Source organism: Dipodomys spectabilis, unplaced genomic scaffold (genome assembly GCF_019054845.1).
Source record: "Dipodomys spectabilis isolate Male_0828 unplaced genomic scaffold, ASM1905484v1 ptg000145l, whole genome shotgun sequence".
NCBI lineage: Eukaryota > Metazoa > Chordata > Mammalia > Rodentia > Heteromyidae > Dipodomys > Dipodomys spectabilis.
This window is the reverse complement of record NW_024870822.1, coordinates 21,056,327-21,077,008: the sequence shown is the minus strand read 5'-3', so window position 1 is coordinate 21,077,008 and position 20,682 is coordinate 21,056,327. Positions and strand designations below refer to the sequence as shown.

General features: G+C 40.1%; 1 protein-coding gene across 6 annotated transcripts in view; it reads left to right on the top strand.

The window, feature by feature from the left end:
- Tead1 (TEA domain transcription factor 1) overlaps positions 1 to 20,682 on the top strand; it is a 261,132-nt gene that overhangs the window by 226,006 nt on the left and 14,444 nt on the right. For all 6 annotated transcript variants that reach the window (XM_042691380.1, XM_042691379.1, XM_042691378.1 and 3 more), the window contains one exon: positions 812 to 985. In XM_042691380.1, coding sequence (XP_042547314.1) covers positions 812 to 985 — 174 coding nt within the window. The remainder of the gene's footprint in view (positions 1 to 811; positions 986 to 20,682) is intronic.

Below are 20,682 nucleotides of genomic sequence, written 5' to 3'. Positions count from 1 at the left end.
ATGATGCGCTCATCAGGATGCAGCCTGGGTTGAGACCTGTTGATTTGGACACAATCCATTGTTGGTCCATTTGTCATATTTTATCACAAAGAAAGGGAATGAAAGGGTGTCCTTTGTAAGTTAAATGGCTAACTTAAGTTTGAGGTTCTTGTTTGTGGATGAGTGACTTGTGTTCTTCTTTTGAACATGTCCATATATGGCGTTGTAAGCCCTCTCTGTGTTCTGTACCCAAATCTAACTTTGCATTGGCATCATATACTGATTAGCCATTAACACAGAAGTTTAGATGGATGTTACTGAGTTACTAAGGTGACTGGAGACTGTTACTCTTGTTGGAAGAAGGAAGTGGGTACTATTGCTTAGACCACTGTGTCTCCACAGCTGTTTGGGGGGACTGGTACTAGAAATGCATACTGAGTCATATCATTAGCCAACTACACATATTTCTCATTGGGTTTATGATGTGAAAAGTGAGCTCCAAACAGTTACTGTCATTCAAAGTTGAAATTGACAGGTAAAACTGAGAATCAGAATTATTTCTTGATTTGGTAGTTTGGCACTTATTTTGCTTATTGCTATCTCTGCAAAAATCTCTCATAATTTGCTGAGAGACCTTGTAAGTAAAATGTAATGATTGTTTTGACCCCCAAGCTCTAATGGCTTTTCTTAACATTCTCATCTTTTCAAAGGCATAGTTCCTCTTCTGTCTTGTTCTAGACATCAAGATTATTGCTTATTATCGTGTTCATGACAGGTGAGTCCTTGCTTGGCCAAAGCATTTGTAATGGTAATGTCTCTGGTTTTCTTACAGTACAACAAACACCTCTTCGTGCACATTGGGCATGCCAACCATTCTTACAGTGACCCATTGCTTGAATCAGTGGACATTCGTCAGATTTATGACAAATTTCCTGAAAAGAAAGGTGGCTTAAAGGAACTATTTGGAAAGGGCCCTCAAAATGCCTTCTTCCTTGTAAAATTCTGGGTGAGTAAGATACTACTTGATTTCTCTGATTTGTACAAAAGCAATTGTGTCTTATTTGTGAGTACAGTGCAGCCCTGCTAGTGATAGGTTCACACTAACTACACCTTTGTGTTTTTCTGCAAACTTTCCAAAGGATAAAAAGCTTGTACCCATGGAGCTGTACTCATACTGGCCTTGCACATCTTGACAGCATTGCAGTCTGCCAAAGGGCAGGAGGGACAATTGGTCTCTTTGAGCTTCAGAGTTTATTCATGCTGTGACTCAGATAGCTGAAGCCACAATGGAAACCATGGGACCCTATTCCCTGTATGCTTCCTTTCACCCCATTGAGCAATATGACCTATAAATTTCATTGGCAAGCAAGCTTTGGATGAAGTTATGTGCCTTAAGAATTTTTAAGTATCAAAGAAATGTACAAGATGGATTGTTAAGTGAAAACTCCATTGCTGTTTAATAAGATATGAGCCAGTCCTTCAGGCTGCTGGGGCTTTGCTGTCCCTTCTCGAGGCAAGCATGGGCTAGAGAACTACTAATGCTGTCTACTACTAATGGGTCTGCGTAGGCATAGGTCAATATGGGCACATATTAGGGGTTTGCTAGTCACAGGAGGCTAGATAACTCACTAGCACTGAGAGTTTATAACAAAACTTTGACAAGAATAAAAAGAAAATAGTTTTAAATGTCCTTTGACATGTCATTCAAGGCCCTAATTGACCTGGCTCCAGTGTGCTGTTTTCTTGAATTTGGCCAGGTCCCTCTATCCACTTGTCTGTTCTATGCCCCAACCTCTTTCTTTTCATTTCCCTTTTCCTGGTCTGATAACCAGCTCCTTCTTGTTGTAGCACCCTCCTCACTTAAGCAGACCATTGATTTTTCTTTTAGTCCCATTGCATTTTTGTGGCTAATCAGTTCCCATGCTGGGCCATAATTATTTGGATGTGTGTTCTCTGCCCTCTGGACTCCAACTGCTCCCAGGCGACCTTAGTCATAGAGTAAATTCCATTTACTGCCTGCCTGCTGTGGGCCTGGATACTTTGCATGCATCACATCTAGCGCTTAAAGTTTAAGTGGAATTTGCCTTCTGTCCAACTAGGAAAGCAGGCTCAAAGATGACAAAAAGGATGGGCAACCTGGAGGTTGGGAACCTGGGACTTGAAATGAGATCTGTCCAACCTTAATATGCTTTCTGTTTCCCACCTGTTTAGCACCCTGTGGATCCTGCATAGTTTGTCAATTTAAGACTCCATAGCTGTACAAAACAAGTAAAGAGAAAATGTGGGAGTACATGAGTGGATTAGAAAAACTCATGATTTAAATTCTTTGGTGGAATTTGCATATCAAATTTGTTTAGATTCTCCATCTTTCCATGGTAACTCAATTTCATTTTTCATGTTTTTTCCTTTTGGGAGTTGAATAAAGCTAGCAATCTTTTTACATTAATGGGTATGAAATTGGTAATGCATGTGTACAGCCTACAAAAGCAATATTGGTACTTTTCTAAACTGGTGGCTGCCTTCTAATGGTTTGAGTGGTGTATGAGAGATCTGTTATTCCATGGTAACAATGAATCTTTAACAGGTTTCTTGGTATCCTTTCAATGGATTGGCAAGGTCAAACTTATTACAAAACTGAGATATGATTGCTTTTTTTTTTTTTTTTTTTGCCCTCTGCTGATATTCACAAAAGAAGTGCAATAAAACTGCTAGCACCTTCTTACTAAGAATATGGCTCTGTTGCTGAAATGCACCTACATTTTAGAAAAGAGAACAAGTTAAGCCAAGAGTATCCTTTGTGACCTTGATAATGCCATAAACCTAGAATACATATTGGAAATGAACACGATGAGCCTGTCTCATTATAGAGGACAACTGACATTATTTTCCACTAAAGATAAAATTTGAGCTTGCAAAGGAAAATTAAAATTGGAGAAATTTGTCTTCATCTTGGTGAACTTCCTGATAGTTAAAGACTTTTCTGATGAGATTGAAGGTGGTATTAAGTAATATAAGATGATATTGTGTCAGATAGACTGATGAATTTTAATATAGCAAAGAATGAAAAGCTGGTTGATATACTTTCAAATTCTACACTACAGCCCACTTGTGGAAAGCATGACTTGTAGACTTTTTTTATGAAAGAAAATGAGCACAATTATCTGAAGAGTGTGTTACTCAATGTAGAACAGCACTTTCTACTTTTTGTAGTGAGCACTTTCTCTCTCTCTCTCTCTCTCTCTCTCTCTGTCATGGGACTTGAACTCTGGGCCTGGGTGCTGTCCCTGAGCTCTTCAGCTTAAGTCCAGCACTTTACCACTTGAGCCACAGCACCACTTCCAGTTTTCTGATTGCATATGGAGATAAGAGTCTCACAGATTTTCCTGCCCGGCTTTCTCACTCTTTAAAAAAAAAAAAAAAAAAAGCATGCAGCAGGTGGCTCACACCTATAATCCTACTACTCAGGAGGCTGAGATCTGATGATCATGGTTCAAAGCCAGCCCAGGCAGAAAAGTCCCTGTGAGACTCTTATCTCCAGTTAAATACTCAAAAACTGGAAGTGGCACTGTGGCTCAAAGTGGTAGAGTGCTAGCTAACCTTGAGCAAAAGAGCTAAAGGCCCTGATTTCAGGCCTCATGACAGATTCCCCCCTCCCCCACCAAAAAAAATATATATGCATACTTAATTTTTTAAAGATATATATATTTGCATATATTGGCCTTACTATTTTTGAAGTTATTTTAAACAGTATGATAAATATTTTAGCTTTTTTTCTCAACTTTAATTTCCAGTTCAGAAAATACAGATAGATACACACCTTCAATAAACAAAAACCCTCTGAAATGAGCCTGTAAAAATGTCCTAAGATCAGAAAACCTTAGAGCCACAATTATAAAAGATGTAAAATGAAGTTGATTATTCAAGTCAATTAGAAACTAATTAGAGATTATAAGATTGATAAAAAAATTATATTCTGTATTTTCAAATTAGATGGTGTCTTTAACGATAATAAGATTTCTTCTAATTAGGTTTTCTTTTTTCCAGATAAATTGGAATGGAGAGTACTTAGAAAGTTTTTCCATTTTTTTGCTTCCAAAATTACCCATTTTACTCAGTGGATGATTTTAATAAATGCTATCAGTGAACCTCCATATAATGAGGTTAAGATTACAGATAAGTAGACAGTGTGGATGGGTGTGTGATGAGCACATTTAGACACAGTTGCTCTCAGATCAGCTTCTTATCAAATTAAGGTTTACAGGATTAAAATTGAACTCTTCTATGAATATGATAGAAAACAGCACTCCTTCAGCATAATTGTTGGAGTACTTAACCTTTGCAAGGAAATTCAGTCATAACTGTGTGAAATAAAGGAGAGAAGGCAATTTAAATTAGGTTTGCAATTTGGGATCTCATTGCTCCTCTAATGACTTAGAACAAATTGCATTAAGATGTCCATCCTTGGATATCAGCAGGTGCATCCAGTGGATGATGCATAAATAGTTTTAACACTCCCTTTGAGATATCATCTGTATTTTCAATTTGATTAGCATATTTTTTAATTTTTTGTATGATTCAGTAAATTATAACAAAGACTCTATACCCAGCCTCTTTCTTCTCCTCTCCTCCTTTTTGCCTTTATCAAAATGCTTGAAATCTCTAGGTTGTCAAAATCAGACTTTTAATTTGCTCATTTGATCCTGACATTCTGTTTTCAGAGTGTCTGCCCCACCAACTTGGATTCAGTAGGGCTAGCATAAGTGAGAACTTTGCCAAGGAAGAAATACCAAGTGCTACCTGAAGCACCCAGACATATATTCACACATCTCAGCTTTGTCAGTTGGCACTTTGAGGTACTTAGAATGCAGTGAGCTGAATAGAGTCACTTGCTGCTTTGGGGGTGGAACATTCTGACTAGTATGCATGATACAGACCCCCCCCCCCCCCAAAACACAAGTGAATGATAGAACCAAGGATGCTAGCATAGACACATTGTATTATGTAACCCTCAGAGTTCCTTGGGTCTCAATGGTGTGAGAAGCTGAGCATTGGTATGCCTGTAGTCTAGCAGGAGGTTGAGATCTGGAGGATCATAGTTTGAGGCCAGGCTAGGCAGATAATTCATTAGGTTCCCCATCCAAAAAATAACCAGCAAAAAAAGCAGAGCTAAAGTCATGACTTAAGTGGTAGAATGCCAGGCTAGCAAGCATGAGGCTTTGAGTTCAAACTTTATTACTTCCCTCTCCTCCCACACACTAAGAAGAATATAACAATAAAAATTAAGTTGTATAGATGTAGATCTTATCAGATTATTACCAAATTTAAACTGTATTATTTTTCTTTCAAATAATTATTAAATGCTTATGTCTGAGAAACTAGAAATTATGACATTATCCTGTAGTTATTAATTATTCTTTTTTATAATCTTGTGATTATCCACCATTACATATATTTGGGGCGAGGTTGGTCATGGGGCTTGAACTCTGGGCCTGGGGATTGTCCCTAAGCTCTTCAGCTCAAGGCAAACTCTCTACCACTTGAGCCACAGCACCACTTCCGGTTTTCTGGTGCTTAATTGGAGATGAGAGTCTCATGGACTTTCCTGCCCGGGCTGACTTTGAACTGCAGTCCTCAGATCTCAGCCTCCTGAGTAGCTAGGATTATAGGCATGAGCCACCAATGCCCGACTTCCACCATGATATTAACAGTATGTTTATTGTCACTTTGCTTACTTATTGTTTTTTCAACAAATAAAAAGCAGGTTAGTTTTAACTCCAACAGATGAGAGAAAATTTTATGAAACAGAGAAAGGAGAACCAACTTTTCTGGCAGCCTCTAGAAGATGCTTTTATCTTTGTAGGAATGAAATCACATTTGTTCAGCAAAATGACAGTCACTGCAAATAAAACAACTGGGTTTTATTTAAAGAAAAGACAGGGGGCACACAATAGAATGACAGAAGGACCCCCTCCACTCTCTGTGGAGTTTCAGCCGGTTTCTAGTTTCGAGCCAATTTCATGGTTTAGGTTGGAATTTTAGGATTGAGTCTATCATTTAGAACCAGCTGTCTCTGTTGCACTTCATAGAAGGCGGGTACATCATGGAATCATTTGCTCCCACATGTTTTAGCTATCAGTAAGAAAGGGCTTTCAGCTCAAGTTTTCCATTTCTCTTCACTTATCTCACCTCAAAATGAGTTCTGAAGTTAATTGTTAATCCTGACAGTGATTTAAATGGAAGAAGGGTTAGGAAGAAATAGCACCATATTACTCTAGAGGTGTCTCTACATCTTTCATTGTCTTCGACTATGGCTATATGATCCCAGGGTCATATTTTGGAATAATCTTCCTTTCCTTAGGCAAGATCTATTCTTCCATGCACAGGAATCAGGGAAGCATCTGATTTTATAAGAAAAATACCAGGAGCTTTTTAGCTCTTTTTTGTAAGGTCAGTTATTTAGTATTAGTCCTAAATTTTACAGCCCCCTCACCCTCCGGCCCCATAGGAAAGAGATTTTATGGCTTTTATTTGCCCATCAGTGTAATGGGTAGCACAGATTCTTAGATTTTTTTAAATCAGTTGGCTAAGAAATTAATTCCATTTAGTTAATAGTCATGGATAAATTGCTATTATCAGGCTTACTGCCACTGAGTTAGGACATAAACCTCTTGAAGGATTTATAGAAGGACAAGTCCTCAAGACTTAACTTACAGGAAATCTTTTGTTGGCTTCCTCATCCTGGAAAATAGACCCAGGTCCTGGCTTGCAGACCTCGTGTTCTACAGAGGATGACGGATGTACAGGTCCATAAATGACAATGCCATGGGTAGGACTTACGATGGAATGTGGCTAGAGGGCCTTGTGGAAGCACACAAGTTAGTACTCTTAGTGCCATCACCAAAGATAGGACATCTCAATACTGAATATTGAAAAAATTTGGTCAGCTGAGGAAGTCTTGAGAAAGAATTTAAGGGGAAACATACTTGTGCAGGCCGGGCTGACTACATGGAGATAGCACAAGATCACTGCTGCAGGGAGAAGGGTGAGACATATGGGTCTCAGGGCACTCACTGTAAAAGGTCTTTCTTAAATCTCCTGCATGGAACAAATAGGAAAGGTTTCAAAAGCACAGATCAGTTTGAGAAAAGGGCAAAGAAGCTCATTCTGCTTTTCCCTTAACCTTTTACCACCTGATAGTATCTCAAACCCCTCAGTACATTCAGGTAGTCTCTAAAAGAACGCTGCTAGCATATGTTCCTGTGAAATGCTTTCTCTTTTGGGTCATTTGGCTCCGTGATTGCTAATAAAACCCAGATCAGTGGGGTGTTGGGCCCCTTTCTTATGTGTGGATATGTAAACTGTGCTCCCTGCCCTGATTCCATATGGAGCCACTGTTCTCTAAAAGCAGCTGCTAAGCAGAGGTCCAGGAGAAAGAAGAGGGCACACATTCCCTTCCCAGCACTTGCTCTATTGGCTTCTCTCCGCACCTGCTGCACTGCACTTGGAAAAAAGCCAGGAAAAGAAGTGATGGGGGTGATGGTGAAGGGCTGCGTATTATTTATTATTATTATTATTATTATTATTATTATTATTATTGGTCAGTTGTGGGCCTTGAACTCTGGGCCTGGACGCTGTCCCTGGGCTCTTCAGCTCAAGGCTAGCACTCAACCACTTGAGCCATAGTGCCACTTCTGGCTTTTTCTGCTTATGTGGTGCTGAGGAATAGAACCCAGAGCCTCATGCATGCAAGGCAAGCACTCTACCACTGAGCCACCTTCCCAGCCCCAAGGCTGCTTATTATTTTCAGACTCAATTTTGCAAGGTATAAGTGGGTTACCTGGACACATATGGGATCTTGGCTAGTTGTTTAAAGGTGATGCCTAGACTTAGGGTCATAAGGATGTCAACCTCTCCCTGTTCTGGTGGAGATCTAAGATACTTCCTATACTCATGTCACCCTCATTTTAACTTTATAAATTTCACAAGTAATACAGAATTGTCAGAATAAAAAATGAGATCCTGACACATACTTGTCAGCCAAATCCCAGGATATCGGATGTATCCTTCCAGATTTTTTTAATATGTATCTGTGAACATTGTATGCACAAAAGTACATACTTTGTGTTTACTTTGAAAAGCAATACAAACAACTCCATATATTGCTATGCACCTTCATTTTTCCCTCAGTTTATATCTTTGGTGTAAGAGGTTTATTGCAGTAGTCAGAATATGAGGGTAAAGTCCTATTATTCTTTCTTTTTGATAAAAATGGCTTGTTAGTAGTTGTCTGAGTTAGCAGCTAAAACTGAGACTGTCCAGTTAAATTTAAATTGCAAGTAAACACTTTTTTGGATGTTCACATGACCAGTGTCCCATGGAGTCTTTGGGGACATACATGTATTAAGATACTATTTATTTGAAATTCAAATTTTATTGGGTGGTTTGTATCTTATTTACATATAATTGTTACTTAACTGTATGTAATTGGTAGCTTTGGGGGGTGATAGTTTTTGTTCTAAGAAAGACATTTCATGCACAAGAAATCCAAGCCAGAGAAAGGTCCTATTTCCTGGGAAAGGGGATGTCTGGAGAAGTGTTCACACACCTGATGAAGGTAGATTGGTCTGGGCCAACTCAGCTGGGTACTGGGGACTCATTAAGTTCTCAGTTGGAAAGGACTGACCCTAAGAGACAGCTTTGTTCTTGGGGTTGAGACCTTGATGCTTTTATCCCAGCTGCTAAAGTGCTGGGGCCTGTGGTGGTACCTGAAGTTGTATGAGTGATATTAATTGATTTTTTTTATGAATGCTGGTATTGGTAGGAATTTGCAATGCAAACAGGCAGCCTTTCAAACTGTGCCTATTGTAATTAGAGCAAGCTTTTAAGATTCTTTGAAGTACTAAATGTTTATGAAATTCAAATAGGCATGCCAATCTGCACAATAAAGGGACCCTTGGTAGTGTTTTTAAAAATCATCTATTTTGTAGATGTAAATATATGCCATAATTAGTGGGAAGTAACTGGAAGAGCTGGGCTGGCTGAGTTTATTCCTATTATTCTTATTTAAAACAGCTGTGGCCAGAGAGCTGCATCTGCTGTCCCTTGTGTTGGACCCTGGTACAATGGCTCAACTGAACAAAGTGAATGAGTGTGCTTAGAGACCCACTTCCCTAAGGGCAGCTTCCTTACTTCCCCAAGGCGGTTGTCTAGCTGGGGAGGTGTCCAGCATCACCCTAGCCTCCTCTATCCAGGCTCTGATGGTCTGTGGGCTGGCTTCAAGGGGCTGGACCAAGGTACAGATGCATGCAAATAAGGCAGACTGGGAGGGCTTAAGGTCTGCCAGCTTTCTCCAGACCCCCCAGATCGGTACTGTCTCCTAAGGCCCTTTGGCCTGACAGCTCACTGCCCAGTACAGAGCAATTGTCCTTCGGCGCCTGCAGGAGCAGCTGCAAGGCCCGCGTGGTGAGCCCTGCTTGGCCCATCTTCACCATGTGGCAGGCCTGGACAGCCGCCCACAGCAGGGCCCAGCTCCCAATGCTGCCTGCCAAGCAGCCAGATGCTGCCATTGGAAAAAATTGCTTCACAATTTGAAATCTTGGTCCTTTGATCATGGCTCAGAGAGGATGCAGAAGAGAGGTTCAAAGTGGCGGTTTGAAAACACTGGTCTCCTTGATCTATCAGGGCCTATTATATCATCTCTTGTAGGGGACAGTCCTGGGTAGAAGAGCAAGATAGGTAGGAAGGGAGTGTGTCTGCAGCCTGCTCCTGACCCTGTATTCCCTGTCTTCCTCCTGCTATACAGGGATTATCTGCCTCACTTTGTCTAGCAAGCTTTTCCCCAGTGGCAAATAGTTATCCTAATTCTGTTGTGTGTGAACAGTACACTCCTAGCCTTTACTGGGAACTTTGGCTTTTACTTCTGATCCTTCTGCCCTTGCAGCCATATCTCCAGAGGCTGGGAATTTTGCAGTCATGAAGCTCAGAACTCAGCATCCTGAGTAGCTAGGATTACAGGCATGAGCTACCAGTGCTGGGCCTGGAGCACATTGTTCCTTCCTTCCTTCCTTCCTTCCTTCCTTCCTTCCTTCCTTCCTTCCTTCCTTCCTTCCTTCCTTCCTTCCTTCTTTCATTCCTTCCTTTCTTCATTTCTTTCTACATTTTTTATTGTAAAAATACTGTACAGAGGGGTTACAGTTACATTTTCTCTCGAGCATTGTTAACTCCTCCTTTGTTTTTCCCCTACCATCCCTTCCCTTCCACCTCCACAACTATACACTGCTCTAACCTAAATTGTAAAGTTCATTTTTCACCATAGTGTCTTGTGCATCTCAATGTTACAGTGGGTCAACTTGTATCCCTATTTAAGCATTTTGTTTTTTCCCTTCCCCTCCCCAAATTAGAAAAATGTATATGCAAGATTCAGGGCACCAACATCAAATGCAGTGAAAAAGGGTTGGTTATACCATGGGGTAGGAACATACAAAGAAACAGAAAAAAAATCACATGGTACATTATAAATATGTTAGAAACAATAGCAAGCAAGAAAACCACTTGTGTCCCTATCTTAGGGTTCATTTTGCTTAACATCATCTTATCTGGTCATATATACATAGCTTTTGACCTTTTCTGCTTGTCCCCGACATATACTAGTTGTTGCAAATAAGGGAAACCATGGGACCTATGTTTCTTTGGGCCTGGCTTACTTCACTTAGTATAATTTTTTGCAAGTCCTTTGCATTTCCTAACAAATGGGGTGATGTCATTCTTTCTGATGGAGGCATAGAATTCCAGTGTGTGTGTGTGTGTGTATCACATTTTCTTGATCCATTCATCTACTGAGGGCATCTGGGTTGGTCCCATATCTTAGCTATGGTATATAATATGGAGCACATTCTTTTTTTTTTTTTTTTTTTGTCGGTCGTGGGGCTTGACTCTGGGTCTGAGTGCTGTCCCTCAGCTCTTCAGCTCAAGGCAAGCACTCTACCACTTGAGCTACAGCGCCACTTCCGGTTTTCTGGTGGTTTATTGGAGATAGGAGTCTCACGGTCTTTCCTGCCCGGGCTGGCTTTGAACCTCGATCCTCAGATCTCAGTCTCCTGAGTAGCTAGGATTATAGGCGTGAGCCACCAGCGCCCGGCTTGGAGCACATTCTTGTTTTTTTTTTTTTTTGTCGGTCGTGGGGCTTGAACTCTGGGCCTGAGTGCTGTCCCTCAGCTCTTTAGCTCAAGGCGAGCACTCTACCACTTGAGCTACAGCGCCACTTCCATGGAGCACATTCTTAAATGAACAGGATTATTGACTGAAAGGACACAGAGGAGAAGCCAAATCCCAAATCTTCTCTGGAAGTTGTGAAGTAATGAGTGTAAAAGAAAGATGATTTAGGCAATAATCTGGAACTTTTTGATGATGCTTCTTTTGTTTCTGTGCTTTTTGACACAGTCCAGTTCCTTGCCCCTGTCTTTGAAACCTGCCTATGCTTCCACTATGTTTTTAGGATTTACTTGCAAATAGATCTGCCCACAAATACAGTCTTTAATTCACCGAATACACATTGGTTAATGTGTATTGGTTGCCCTTCTTGTTTTTCTGTTTGAAAAATCCAGTGCTTGTGTCTGGCCACAGACACATGAGAGTTGGGGCTAAGCCTGGCTTGGTTGTGACAGTCTTTACATTTGGTGATTACAAACCACTGTGTCTACTCTGGGAAGGTCTCCATGAATGGGACTTGGCTCTGTCCTGGCCAGTATCCAAAATTGACAGGTTAATAGGAGTGATTGTTGACATTATTAACAGCTGTCATTTCCATAACATGCTACAAAAGAGTTTTCTATACATTATCTCCTTTCCTCACCACAGTGACTTTGGGACACAATTTCATTCCCTGTGTTTAAAGACAAAAAAATGAAACTCTGTTGTTCATGCTGTCAGTCACATGTCTGTAATAAGGTGATGACAGAGAAGAGGCAGTACCCACAAATGTCTGAATGAGATTGAGTGAGAGGCTGAAAGCAGTATAATAAGGCTTAATGAAAACATATGCAGAACTTGACTCCTTGGAAACATCCTGAACTTAGAAGCAGCCCTCTGGGTAAGGAGAGGATACCTCAACTCAAGGAGGAAGTGGGAGAGAATTACAGAATAACTTTACATTAGGAATGTTCTTAGGTCTGTCACTTCAGAGGATCTAGGTGGAAGCTGGGAAACTAATAGTGTTTCCCAATATTCTCAAATTAAGGTGAGGTAGGCAGAATGATGGCTCCTCAGAGATGTCATTGAATCCATGCTATCTATAACTGTGTCATATTACATAGCAAAAGGAAGTTAAGGGTGGTAATCCACAGGTGGAAGTATATCTTACATTATCTGAATGAGTCTAGTGTTGTCAGCAGGTTTTTATAAAATGGAAGAAGGAGGCAAATGGAAGACATCTTACTTCAAAAATGAAGGCAGGGACTATGGACGAGGAATATGGGTGGTCCTTAGAAACTGAAAGAGGTGATTGATTAACAGATTCCTCCCTAGAATCTCCAGCAGGAAGCACAGCTCTGCCAGTCAATTCAATACATCAGTCTTAGTCTGGTGAGATCTGAGTTGAATTTCTGGTCTGCTAAAGTACAAAATCAGTTAATGTTTTAAAACCATTGAATTTGAGACAGTTTGTTACAACAGCAATAGAAAGTATATTTGACAAGAAAAAAAAGTAGTTAACTGAATTCCTTGTATCTGAAAATACTTAGGCATGGGACAGTGGCAGGCCAAGATATGGAAAGGTTTTTTGTTTGTTTTTTTTGGTCGGTTGTAGGGCTTGAACTCTGGGCCTGGGCGTTGTCCCTCAGCTCTTCAGCTCAAGGCAAGCGCTCTACCACTTGAGCTACAGCGCCACTTCTGGTTTTCTGGTGGTTTATTGGAGATAGGAGTCTCATGGTCTCTCCTGCCCGGGCTGGCTTTGAACTGCGATCCTCAGATCTCAGCCTCCTGAGTAGCTAGGATTATAGGCGTGAGCCACCAGCGCCTGGCTGGAAAGATTTTTTTTTAATATATATTTTTTTATTGTAAAGATTCTGTAGGGGTTGCAGTTACATGAGTAAGTAATGAGTACACTTTCTGTCAAGCGTTGTTACTCCTCCTTGTTTTTCCCCTACCATCCCTTACCTCCCCCCCACCCAAGTTGTAAAGTTTGTTTTCAACATAGTGTCTTGTACATCTCATTGTTACAATGAGTCAACCTGTATCCCTATTTAAGCATTTTGTTATTTCCCTTCCCCTCCCCAAACTAGAAAAATGTATATACAAGATGCAGGGGACCAGCATCAAATACAGTAAAAACAGAGGTTATACCATGGGGAATAACATAAAAAGAAACAAAAAAAAAAAATCACACAGTACATTATAAGTACATTAAAAACGACAGCAACATAAAACCTCTTGTGTCCCTATCTTGGGGTTCATTTTACTTAGCATCATCTTATTATGGTCATATGTATATGGCTTTTGAACTCTTCTACTTGTCCTACACATGTACTGGTTATTGCAAATGAGGGAAACCATGGGACCTATGTTTCTTTGCGCCTGCCTTACTTCACTTAATATAATTTTTCCAAGTCTTTTCATTTCTTAAAAAAATGGGGCAATGTCATTCTTTCTGATGGAGGCATAGAATTCCATTGTGTGTATATACCACATTTTCTTGATCCATTCATCTACTGAGGGGCATCTGGGTTGGTTCCATATCTTAGCTGTGGTGAATAATGCTATGATAAACATAGTTGTGCTGGTAGCTTACTATGGCCTTGTTTGTGATCATTTGGGTAAATGCCCAAAAGTGGGATTTCTGGGTCATAGGGGAGCTCTATGTGGAGTCTTTTGAGGAACCTCCATACTGGTTTCCAAAGTGGTTGAACAAGTTTACACTCCCACCGACAATGCAGTAGGGTTCCCTTTTGGCCATATCCCCTCCAGCATCTGTTGTTATTAGATTCTTGATTATAACCATTCTAACTGGGGTGAGGTGGAATCCCAATGTTGTTTTGATTTGCATTTCTTTTATGGCTAGAGAAGCTGAGCATTTCTTCATGTGTCTATTGGCCATTCTTATTTCCTCTTCAGAGAAGTCTCTCTTTAAGTCTTTAGCCCACTTACTATTCGAGCGGTTGTTTCTTTGAGAATTTATTGTTGGGAGATTTAATTTTTTGAGTTCCAAGTATATTTTAGATATGAGACCCTTGTCCATTGCATGGCTAGTGAAGATCTTCTCCCAATCTGAGGGCTATTGATCTTGCTAGCTATGGCCTTTGCCATGCAGAAGCTGTGCAATTTCATGCAATCCCATTTGTCCAACCTTTTCTTTGATTTGTATCTGGGTCTTTATTAAGAAAATTTCAGCCTGTGCCAAGGAGCCTTAGAGTTTCTCCTATTTCTTCCTGTAATGTTTTCAGGGAGTCTGCTTTGACTTTGAGGTCTTTGATCCATTTGGGTTTGATTCTGGTGCAGGGTGATATATAAAGATCTAGCTTTATTTTTCTACAGATATTTAATTTTGCCAGCACCATTTACCGAAGAGGCTGTCTTTCTTCCATTCTTTTTTTTTTTTTTTTTAGCTCTCTTATAGAAGATTAGGTGGCTGTAGGTCTGAGGGTTCATTTTTGGGTCTTCAGTTCTATTTCATTGGTCCTCAGGTCTGTTCTTGTGCCAGCACCACGCTGTTTTTATTACTATGGCTTTGTAGTAGAGTTTGAAATTTGATATTGATATTCTCCAGCACTGTTCTTTCTGCTGAGGATTGTTTTTGCTATTTGGGGTCTTTTATTTTTTCCATATGAATTTTTTGATTGCTTCTTCTATTTCATTGAGGAATGAGGTTGGGATATTGATAGGCATTGCATTGAATTTGTAGATAGCCTAGGGCAGTATTGCCATTTTCATGATGTTAATCTTCCCTCTCCTGGAGCATGGGAAGTTTTTCCACTTCCTTAGTTCTGCTTTAATTTTCTTTTTCAGGGTTTTAAAGTTTTCATCATAGAGGTCCTTCACTTCTTCAGTTAACTCGCCTAGGTATTTTATTTTTTGTGGGGCTACTACAAAAGGAGTTGCTTTCCTTATTTCAGCTGTGCTCTTCTCATTATTGGCATACAGAAAAGCCATTGATTTTTGAGGGTTAATTTCATACCCTGCTACTTTGCCAAAGTTTTGGATCAGCTCGAGTAACTTGGGACTGGAATCCATGGGGTGCTTTAAATACAAGATCATGTCATTCTGTAAAGGGAGAGAGTTTTACTTCATCTTTTCCTATTTGGATCCCCTTTATATTTGCATCTTGTTTTATTGCTTTAGCTAGGCATTCTAATACTAAATTGAAGAAAAGTGGAGAGAGTGGATATCCTTGTCTTGCTCCTGAATTTAGAGGAAATGGTTTTAGCTTTTTGCCATTAAGTATAATGCTGTAGGTTTGTCATACAGCCTTTATTATATTGCAGAATGGTCTATGGATTCCTAGTTTTTCCAGAACTTTCATCATAAAGGGGTGTTGGATGTTGTCAAACATGGAAAGATTTCTGCTTGGGGAGTTAGGAGAAAGAATCAGCCTCTGCACTGGGTTCATAAATAGGGAACACTAGAAGCATATTTCTCAGAAAGATTTTCCCTGAGCTTACTTTTCCCAGCTACACTAGCAGTGTTTTTTTTTAAACACAGCAGAACCTGCTATGGGAACCACTTATTTTGGCTAGCCAAAATAAGGATATGGTTTGAATTTGGCATTGATTGAGAAGGTAAGTTTGCACTAGGCTTTAGCTGTTTTTTGGATTTTTTTTAAGTTTTAAAGTTTTATTTATATTTTACTTCATTTTTGTTATTGTTAAAGTAGTTGTACAAAGGAGTTGTCATTTAACAAAACAAAGCATTTTATGAGTATAGTGCATTTTATTCACTGTCACCTCTTTCAACATTCTCATCCATCCCTCCCAAACCCATCCCTTCCCTCACTATTTTAATTTTACTGTTAGAAATAGCATGCCATGATCAGATTAGGCTGATTAATCAGATGTAGTTTGAATTTCAAGAGCAGCACTTTTTTTCCATCTTATTTTCTTCCCTTTAGAACTCCATGAAATAGGTTTGCTTTACACCCTGAGTTTTCATTTGCAGGGAGATTTGTCAGTAGAGTGGGAAATGAACTCTGTACCATCTTAGACTCATTTTAGTTTCCCTCCTTTATTGTTATTTTAATGCTAACATCCTTCCCTTGGTATTTCCTTGCTCTATAGGAGTTCAGTAACCACTTCTTATTCTGGAATACTTCTAGTACCATCAGCTGACAGTTAATTATCTTTCACATTAGTATCTCCCCCTAGAAAATTCCTGAGCAGCCGTTGTTACATGGTCAGATGGCTGCATGATTACTTTTCTATGTTCAAGGGTCATTGCAAAAATAATTGTGATATTGGTTGTGAATTAATTATTTACTATTAGTTGGGAAACTCTTTTAAGATCAAGTAAAGCAAGATAGTTCAAAAATTATCTGTGCTTTTTATCTGAATGAAAACTATGGTGCACATTGATCTTACCTATCTAGCAATGACTGTTTTGGGTCACCCAATAGAACATCCAGGCAACTTAATCAAAATTGTGTCCAAGAATGTTCAATATAGAACTCTTTATAATAGGTCCAGTTGGAACTATCACACATGCCCACACAGAGTGCATAGACAATGACTTTTTTTTTTTTTTTTTGGTGGGTCATGGTGCTTGAACTCTGGGCCTGAGAACTGTCCCTCAACTCTTCAGCTAGCGCTCTACCACTGAGCCACAGCACCACTTCTGGCTTTTTCTGCTTATGTGGTGCTGAGCAATTGAACCCAGGACCTCGTGCATGCAAGATAAGCACTCTACCACTGAGCCACCTTCCTAGCCCATGACATTTTTTATTATAGTACCAAGGATGAATGTCATAAATATAGTACTAGACAAACAAAACCATGGGAGAAATACTATATGAATTCTCTCACTTAATTTTTTTTTTTTTAAATAACAGACAAGCAGGGCACTGGTGGCTTATGCCTGTAATCCTGGCTACTCAGGAGGCTGAGATCTGAGGATTGTGGTTTAAAGCCAGCCCAAGCAGAAAGTCCTGGAGACTCTTATCTCCAATAAACCACTCAGAAAACTGAAAGTGGCGCTGTGGCTCAAGTGGTGGAGTGCTAGCCTTGAACTGAAGAGCTTAGGGACAGTGCCTAGGCCCAGAGTTCAAGCCCCATGACCCACCAAAAAATAAAAAAATACAGACAAAACTAAGGTGTAATGTACTGGGATCATGGTTAGTCTTTGAGGTATGGGGAGGGTTTGGGGGCATGTATATCTCTGAATGTTGTCCTTTAATTTTATGTAAAAATCATAACTTTAACAACTTTAAAACAAAATTTTTTGGCTTGGTTAAAGATACATTTTTTACAGTGGATGTTCTCTTATGTCTTCATTCTTGAAGGTTCACGTCAGGATAACCAAAGATGATGCATCCAATCTAAATTAAAACAATACTAAAATTACTCAGGGAGTTCAGACCCCACAATACTGCAAAGGTTGAGATGGTGGGAATAGTCTGACCAGGCAGTAAGGAGATTACTTGTCTGAAGGGAATTTACACACAATGGGAAAAGCATCAAAAGTCTTTTCTTTTTATTATCACCATGTACCCACTATTCTTTATAATGTCATAGATTGTGGATGGGTTAGGGGTTGTTGGCCCAAATTTTTAATGTCTTAAATAATTGGTAAGGTTAGTATTGGACTTTTATAACATAGTGTGTGCTTCACTATGGTTGCAGCATAGGATTCAGTTCCATTCATGACCCCTTCAGGAGAAGTTTGGGTCTGTAGCACTCATAGTGCTATAGCTTCCATTGGTGGTGGTAAACAGATTTGCAAATGAGCAGTGATTGCATAGTGATTATAAAAACCCAAGTCTTGAGTTACTTCAGTTCTCTCAATTCCACATTTCTACTTTTGGAGTCTTTGTTTTTGAAATTTTCAACTACAGAAATAGAGTGATTAATATTAGAAGTAATTGTCCAGTTAAGAAAGGCCCACTATTTCCCACTAACTCCTTTTTTTTTTTTTTGGTGGTTGTGGGGCTTGAACTCTGGGCCTGGGCGCTGTCCCTCAGCTCTTCAGCTCAAGGCGAGCGCTCTACCACTTGAGCTACAGCGCCACTTCCGGTTTTCTGGTGGTTTATTGGAGATAGGAGTCTCAAGGTCTCTCCTGCCCGGGCTGGCTTTGAACTGCGATCCTCAGATCTCAGCCTCCTGAGTAGCTAGGATTACAGGTGTGAGCCACCAGCGCCCGGCCCACTAACTCCTTTTTTATGACACCAAATATAAAACTTTGAAATGTGAAAAAAATGCATGTCTGGGTATTTTATTTATGATTTATGTCCCCATGTAAGTTCAAGGAGCAAAAGGTGAGAAAGTTTACAATATTTATGGGTACTATCTAAAACTGGACAGGTGCAAGTAAAAGCAGATTGAAAACCACACAAATGAGCTTGCACTGGTTGTTAGTGGCTATTAGGGAGCCACTGGCCATGTTAAGCACTATAGTTGAATGCTGAATTTAGCTTGGAAGGGGAAAGGGGAAAAGGGAAATTGAGTATATAATTCTACTTACTTTTTTTTGGGGGGGGGGGGTCCAGTTGTGGGGTCTGAACTCTGGGCCTGGGCGCTATCCCTCAGCTCTTCAGCTCAAGGCTAGCGCTCTACTACTTGAGCCACAGCACCACTTCCAGCTTTTTTCTTTTTGCTTATGTGGTGCTGAGGAATCAAACCTAGGGCCACCTTCCCAGACCTACTTACTTTATTTATTTTATTTTTATTTTATTTTATTTTTTTGGTCATGGGGCTTGAACTCAGAGCCTAGGCACCATCCCTGAGCTTTTTCACTTAAGGCTAGTGCTCTGCCTCTTTGAGCCACAGTGCCACTTACAGTTTTCTGGTGGTTAGTTGGAGATAAGAGTCTCACAGACTTTCCTGCCCCAGCAGGCTTCAATCATCAATCCTCAGATCTCAGCCTCTATAGTAGCTAGGATTACAGGTGTGAGCCACCAGCACCTGGCTTATTTCTTTTTATTTGAAGGCAGAAAATAGGAAGTTTTGCCTAAAGAGATGTACATTTTTCCTAATACTCCAAAAAGGAAATTCAAATGCACGTCTTATTTTATTGTGTGTATATGTGTGTGTGTGCATGTATGTTTATGTTATATAATATCTTAAGTCTTAGTCTTAAGGGTAGGTAGTAAGTGCCTTTCAAGGTATTACAAGTAGCTAGTTAAAATGTGCCAAACTTCACAAAATGCAAAATCCTATTTGAGCATCTGCCTACTTCTCAGTAGTCGTCACAATAATTCATGTTTTACCTGTCACCTTTGGTTTAGACAGCTGTAACTACCTCCTCATCTATGTCTGTTTTTTGCTTTCTTTCTATCTTCCCCAAACAGTGGTCAGAGGTGTCTCTTCACATCTGATCATACCTTATCGATGCTCCCATCCTACTTTCCTAGAACTCCCATGTCCCTTTGGTCTCATGATATGAGAATCCAACCCTCCTGCTACCCCCTGTGCATCTGCCATATGCTCTCATTTGCTGTCTCTCCTACCTTATTTTTAGTCCTCCTTGGTGACTGCATGCCCCTCCACTCCCCACACTTCTTCTCTCTGACAGAATGTCCCTCTTTTGGATCTTAGCTACAGCAGCATCCCTCAGTGACTACCTTTGTCTATTTTGTGCTGCAAAGAGGAGATACCACAAACTGGGCAATTCATAAAGAACAGAAATTTCTCATACTTCTAGAGGCTGTGAAGTACAGGATTGAAGCACCAACATCTTGAGGCTGCCATTGTGCAGCCTCACATTATAAAAGGCAGAAAGGTGAGCCTACCCAATCCTGAGAGCCTTTTCTACTCAGGCACTAATCCATCCATTAGGGCAAAACAAATGGATTAACACCTTTCCAAAGGCCCTTAGACCAACAATGTTGCTTTGAAGATTACATTTCCTTCATATTAAGACCACAGCAATGACCTAAGTACTGGAGTCTCCTCCTTCTCTAACAGACATGGCTTTCTGAAGCACTGCTATAATTTCATCACTTCTTGGCACTAGAACTCTTGAAAAGTCCCCAGTCTCTACAGGATATAATCTTCTCTTTCCAGTTAGTCCCTCTGAGCCTGGACCTAAGTTACATTTCGAAACTCAGTTCTCCCAGACTCCCTAGTCATTGTACCAGAACCAGTGTGAGGTACTCTTTTAAGACCTGGCCCACTCTGTTCCCTCAGCTCTTCCCTACTTATTCCAGTCCTAGCCCTCCTGTAAGTAAATCTGGTTAGAGGCCGCGCTGTCCATTATCTGAACCCTAAATGAGTGCCTTTTGCATGGTATTTATTCTCTGTAAGCCATACCATATTAGGTTGTAACAAAGTCCTGTCAAGGACATAGAATGAGCTTCACATAATAAGTACTTGATAAAAATACATTAAATTAGTACTAAGCATGTAGCATCTTATAAAGCAATCTTTAGTAGGACCTGTTTGCTGTCTGGGTGCTATGATTTCTACAGTTTCTTTTTCTCACTCATAACAAATGATTAGTCAGCTGTACAATCTCTTGTCTTTGCAGTCTCTCTGAAGATTTGGGTATAAGAAATTAATTCATGAATAC